Source organism: Belonocnema kinseyi, chromosome 10, assembly GCF_010883055.1.
Source record: "Belonocnema kinseyi isolate 2016_QV_RU_SX_M_011 chromosome 10, B_treatae_v1, whole genome shotgun sequence".
Classification (NCBI taxonomy): domain Eukaryota; kingdom Metazoa; phylum Arthropoda; class Insecta; order Hymenoptera; family Cynipidae; genus Belonocnema; species Belonocnema kinseyi.
In genome coordinates this window covers 66985361-66991678 of record NC_046666.1, presented here as the reverse complement: position 1 = coordinate 66991678, position 6318 = coordinate 66985361, and the positions used below count along the sequence as shown (strand labels likewise).

Genomic DNA, 6318 nt, shown 5'->3' with positions numbered 1-6318 from the left:
GAAAAATCTCTATCCCATCCACACACTACTCCTTTCCCCTGCCGAGTGAGTCACGCCTACCCCGAAAGGGAAATGGCTTAATGGTGTAATAATAATAATTAAACTTTTATTATTTAGACCGGTTACTATCTAGTTAGGTAGACTAAATAGTTTGTCAGAATTCTCTTTAGGTTTGCTAAACGACTATCTCTCGGTAGATGAATTTAGTAATACAGTTAGTTATGTCTACTAATTAAAATTACTAACGTTTTAGTAGTAAGAGTTACTAATAAATTAATCATATACGCCATTAAATGATGTATCTAACCAATCAAAGTAGGGGGTGTAACTATTTTATTTTCTACCACGGATCGTATGTGACCACGGTTGTTACGGCTGAGAATGCGACTAAGGAATTAGAATTAGAAAGATTCCAGTGGGCATGTGAACATCGATTTTTTTTGGACGTCTTAGGGACTTTGATGTCAGATCAGCCCACTGGGATCTTTCTAATCCAGATTTGGATATATAAAATAAAAAATTGTAACTAATTCATCATTTATAGGCGCTCATTAACAAACAATCAGTTGCAATCCAACCAGACCTAAAATCAATCAACTGCGAGTTACGACAGCCATATCTAACTCAATCTAACTGTTGGTACCTTTGTCGCATTCTCAGTCGTACAGACCGCGATAACAAATCAAATAGGTACACCCCTTACTTTGATTTGTTAGACAAATCAACTAATGGCGCAGATAAACAATTTATTAATAAATCTTACTACTAAATGATTAGTAATTTCAATTTGCTACGAATACTGCAAATGGCTTCCTAAGCCGATTATTTGTTTAATAGGCATTATTACGAACATTAATAACTAAGAAGTTGTAAGGAAAAATTAATGCTTTACTAATAAAAAGTATCCCCAGCTATTCAATTTTTTAGTAAGATAATGGGGCCATTCATAAACTGCACTAAAATGTTTATTAATTTATATTGCAAATATTAAATTTTCAAAAGAAACTTTATATGCGTTATTTCTAGAAATAGTTGGAACAGTATTTTCAGATAAAATTGAGTAAGGAAAACATATTTTGTTCATTTGAACGTTCAGAACTTCAGGTACATTGAAAATCACCCTAGTTATTCGGTTTTCAGAGCTAACATTTTGCACTGTGAATTCTTTAAAAATATTATTTGGTGAGTTTGATATTGTACTTTAGGCATTTACCAAATATAATCGAAGACCAACTTTTTTCTTAAAATGGAGGGTGTCGACGAAGGGGATGGGTGAATTTTTTTTTTGAAAATACCGCAATGTGGTTTTAAACGGCTTCAATATAAAAATTCTACATTTTATTCTACTTTTGCTAATGATCTCTTAAGCATGTATCTCTATGTATTTGGTCCTCAATCTTCCTTTATCTTTATCTTCGCGGTCACACAGCAATTCTAATGCATGAACAAATATCAGATGTTTGGAAATGTGAAGCTCTTTTGGTAAAGTTAAAGGAGTGTTTAATTAAACCAAAAATATTCTAAGTCAGGAATTCTTTCTAAATTCTAGATGTTAACTGTTCGATCTGTTTCATCAAAAAATGCTCTTGTGAAAGATATTCAAAAACTCGCGTTTCCAATTATGAATGAAGCGGACGCAGCTGATTGCAATACGCACATTTCGGCAGTATTGAAAATTTGTTCACTGCCGAATACATGAATATTTGAATATGATATCTGTTTCATCAATGCCAATAGCTTCCTGTCTTTTTTTTTAAAGCTCTGTTCGCTACACATTTCAGAAATTTAATCAATTAAAATCCCCATAGCTTAATAATTCCATTTTTTCATTGCATCCATTCGTTGCACCCTATGTGTCGTATTTCATTTTCATATAACAAATCAAAGCAGATGATGATGCTAAACTAACGGCAGCTTTAACTGCTAGTAGATCTTGTCAATATTGCAGCAATATTATTAAACGTCGAAATAACTAACATTTTGTATGAAAGTATTAGAAGAACGAAGTGAGCATCAGCGTCTGCTTGTAATAAACCAATCGATCACTCGTTTATGTTATGTGTTGGTGTTATGTAAGGGGCAGGAGATACCAATCTACATATGGTACGAGTCGTATCCAACCCACAGCGGGGAAGGTTATGAGGGGCGTGTCTCCAGAGTGAGTCCCAAATCACCGTATGGTGACGCGAGTCTCAACCTGACTAACATCCGAGAAACCGACCAGGGCTGGTACGAGTGCAAGGTTGTCTTCCTCAACAGGCCTCCTAACACCCATAAGAATGGAACATGGTTTCATCTCGACGTCCATGGTTAGTAACATCATTTATTTAAACATTATTTTTACAAAATCTTAATGGATCACTTCAAAGACTTTTTTTAATTTAGAAGAAATACCCAGATTTTTATGACGACCATAAATAAACATATTGTATGGTTCATATTTCTTTTCCTTGCACTAAATTTGATATAGTGAACCAGTTCATACGAAGTCGTTGCACTTAATTCAGATTATCAACTTGAAATCAAATGATCCACATTACGGATCCAAAATTAATTTTTATCCAACTTGATTTATATCTATGTATAGTAGAAATGGTTATAATTTGTATTGAAAGTCGCAGGATAGTAGTGATCGAAATAATATTGCTAAAACAAGGAATATTTTAGAAAATTTTAAATTCCTAGATAGGAGGAAAATACAAACTTTTCTATATCGGGCTAGAAATTTCTATGGGTCTGTAAATTATTTTTTTTTTTCTGCAATTGCTCCTTCAGATTTACCTAGTTGCAATTCCCACTTATAAAAGATCTACAACTTCCTGAGACTAACAGTAAATGTTTGATAAAATTTGGACTTCTCTCAACAAAATACATGGATCTCCAAGAACTTGTTCATTTTTCAACTGAAGAAATCAATTTTCATCAAAATATAGTAGATTTTTAAATTAAAAACAATTAACTTTCGGAAAAATAGTTTAACTTTTAACCAAAGAGATGAATTTCTACAAAAATTAATTCAAAAAAAGAGATGAGTTTAATTTTCTACTAAAATGATGAATCTTTAACAAGAATAGTTAAATTGTCTGTAATAAAATTAATTTTTAACACAAAAGGAACGCACTTTGACAAAATAGTTCAATTTTATACCATAAAGATGAATTTTCAACTAAATGGTTGAATTTTCTACAAAAAAGATCAATTTTTAACAACGATTTTTTTTATAAATATGTTCAACTTTGAAACAAGTAGCTTAAATTTAACGAACAAGTATTTTGATTTTAAATAAAAAACAATTAAATTCAACCAAAAATGACAAATATTCAACAAAATAGTTGACTACTGTACCCGCAAATATAATTCTTCAACAACAAAAATAATATAATATAACCAAAAATATTATGATTTTTAAGAAAATAGATGGAATTTCTACCGAAAGAGATGATTTTTCAACTAAAATGATGAATCTTCAATTAGAATAGATAAATTTTCAGTTGAAAAAAACTAATTTCCTACCAAAAAGAGAATGTTCAATAAAATAGTTCAATTTTCAACCAAAAAGATGAATTTCGAAATAAATAGTTTAATTTTATCTGAAAAGGTTAGCTTTTCAACCAAAAATGAATCAGTTTATTTTTCAGTTGAAAACATTAATTTTCAACAAAAAAATTAATTTTAATAAAACAGGTAAACTCTCTACCACAGAAAAGATTAATTCTCAACGGAAAATGTAATTGTTCATATTTTATTCAAAAAACATTTTAATTTAAAATAAAGAACAGGTAAATTCAACCATAAAGAAGAATTAGCTACCAAACAGTTAAATTTTCAACTAAAAAATATAAATTAAAAAAGAATATGATTTATCTTCAACCAAAAAAATTAGTTTTTAACCAAGGAGGTAAGCGTTCAATCAAGTAGATGACTTTTTAGCCAAAACGGGAATTTTTAACCAAGAAGATTTATTTTGATACCAAATGACATTTTCATTAAAATGCATGAATTTTCAGCGAAGTCAGATAAGTTAAAAAAAATATATTTATTATTATTAATATTTAATTCTGGAAATTAATTTTTTTCTTCATCAAAGTTTTTCTACAGATTTACCTATTTCCAACGCCCATTTCTAAATAATTTGCAACTTTTTAGGCCCAAACTGGAATTTTGTATAAACTTTTTAATGTCAGGATGAGAAAAAATCCAATTTTCATATTGGTCTGTAAATCTCTATGGCTCAAGAAACTTTTTTTATCTTCATAAAGTATTTCTTTAGATCATCGTAATTCAAATATTCGCCAAAACTTAATGATTTTTCCTTTGAAAAAATGTACAAAATTGGTTTCAAAGCTCAGGTTTTAATGTGAATGTAAAAGGTCATGACTTGGATGTGTCATATACGAAATTAAGAATTGACAATCGACAGTTGTTACTCATGTAAATTCATAACAGGCAATTGATCTTGAGAATCGGATTATTCTGATACGCAAGTTGCTGATCAAATAGAATATCAGAAATCCGCATTAAACCGCTGCATATCATTTAGATCCAATTTCGGGATCGAATTGATCATCTGGCATTTACTGTGAAATGATAAAGAACTTTGTCTCGCATTCTTGAATTCTCAAAAGAGAAAGTGTTTTTGTAAATGGCTTGGTACGTGTTAAAATATATCGCACGGTGGCTGATTACTCGAAAATTCCCTTGCACTTTTCTTCTTTCTGAAGAAACGTTTGACAATGAGGAGAGCGATGTTGGCATTAAGGCAAATGGGGAGTGAGCAGGCATCGGGGAGTGAGAAAGAGGAACTTATTATTGTTTTTTCTCTCGCTTATACAACGGTACTGGTTTGAGCAGAGAAACATTTGGGTAGACACGGTTGCACCCATGTTCTTCTTTTCTCTTCCGGTTGTCGTCTTCTTCCAGCTCTTCACCCACGAGCCCAACTTCTCTCAACATTTTCGCTTACTCGTTGAGACAGCATCAAAGGAAGCTACACTTGCACCAGAAAGCATTTAAAGCCCTTTTGTTCTTTTAAACTCTCGCCCTGCACGTTTAGTAATAACGATCCTAAGTAGTTTCAACGAGTTGGTAATGCTTATTTCAAATTGAAAGGTCGCTACTGTTTGGTAATTAATTTCACCCAATTATTATCTGGCACCATATATCAATTTAGAGATGCTCTGAGGATACTGAGACACGTTTCTGCCGGATAGGCAGTCCATCATCACCAAAAGGTGAAAAAGTCGATATTCATGACGCACACTGGAACTTGGAATGAAGAACGGTTTCAGACATGGTTTGCACTGCCCTTGATTTTAAGTGCAGGTAATCCATACGTAAGCAGTCATGGCTGTGTGAACCATTTTCAATTGGAATACATAATATTACGCATCAGACGCGCGTAAGTGCCCGGAAACTACTACCCCCCCCCCCCCCCCCCCCCCCCCCCCCCCCCCCCCGTGTAGCTAGGTTGCTCGTGGTAACGAATGCCTGAGCATGCCTCTCGACCCCGAGGCTCCTTCTCTCACACTAAACTGTATAAACTGCAGGGCTATCAGTTTTCGGAATATCGTAAATCCGAGGTCTCTAATTTCAGGTACCAGTGTAATTGATACTGGACTGACAGAATTGAAAAGATAAATTTTTAATCTGTTAGCACCTTATGATATTATGAATTGCTCGAGAATAATTTTCCGTTCACAGTTCTCAGGATGCCAATTTCCCTAGCAATCCAAAGTTGTTGTTTTTTTTTTATATGACAAACTGTTTTTTGAATGATTTCCCGACTTTCCAGTCTGCCTGTCTTTACCACGGGGGTGCACATGGGCCAGACTGTATGTATGATCGGGTCCTGAAACAGGTATGAGGGCAAGTCGCGTTTCGCCCGTTTACTCCCTCGGATGGTCTCGGCTGTACCGAAACTTTGACATTTTTATAGGGCGCGAAAAGTTTGAACTGTGTTATTTTTTACTGTTTTTTTGTTAATGAAATTTTTGAAGTCTATATTTTTCAAAACAAATATTATTAGCTGTCCAATAACTTACAGGTTTCATATGATGGTTGTTTTCTCCACCTTAGGGTTGTCAAGTTTCACATGAAACATTGGCCAAATAAAAAGTTCCATAAATCTTTAGAAACGACCATTCACAAAATATACGTAATATATTTTTGAAGAACTTTTAACACCCCCAAGCCTTCCACCCTGCTTGATGCTTTTTACTATTTTTCTTAACATGGAAAATGATGCTTTGATAGACCCTCCCTTCCAGAACGTGTTACCTGCATTGTAAATGACCTCTGTTAAATTTTAACATTTAATCC

The 6318-nt window shown here is 33.1% G+C and overlaps 1 protein-coding gene across 1 annotated transcript in view; it reads left to right on the top strand.

Annotated features, from left to right (window-relative positions):
* Positions 1-6318, top strand: part of LOC117181595 (protein turtle) — a 253226-nt gene that overhangs the window by 200129 nt on the left and 46779 nt on the right. The window contains exon 9 of the mRNA XM_033374449.1: positions 2084-2309. Coding sequence (XP_033230340.1) covers positions 2084-2309 — 226 coding nt within the window. The remainder of the gene's footprint in view (positions 1-2083; positions 2310-6318) is intronic.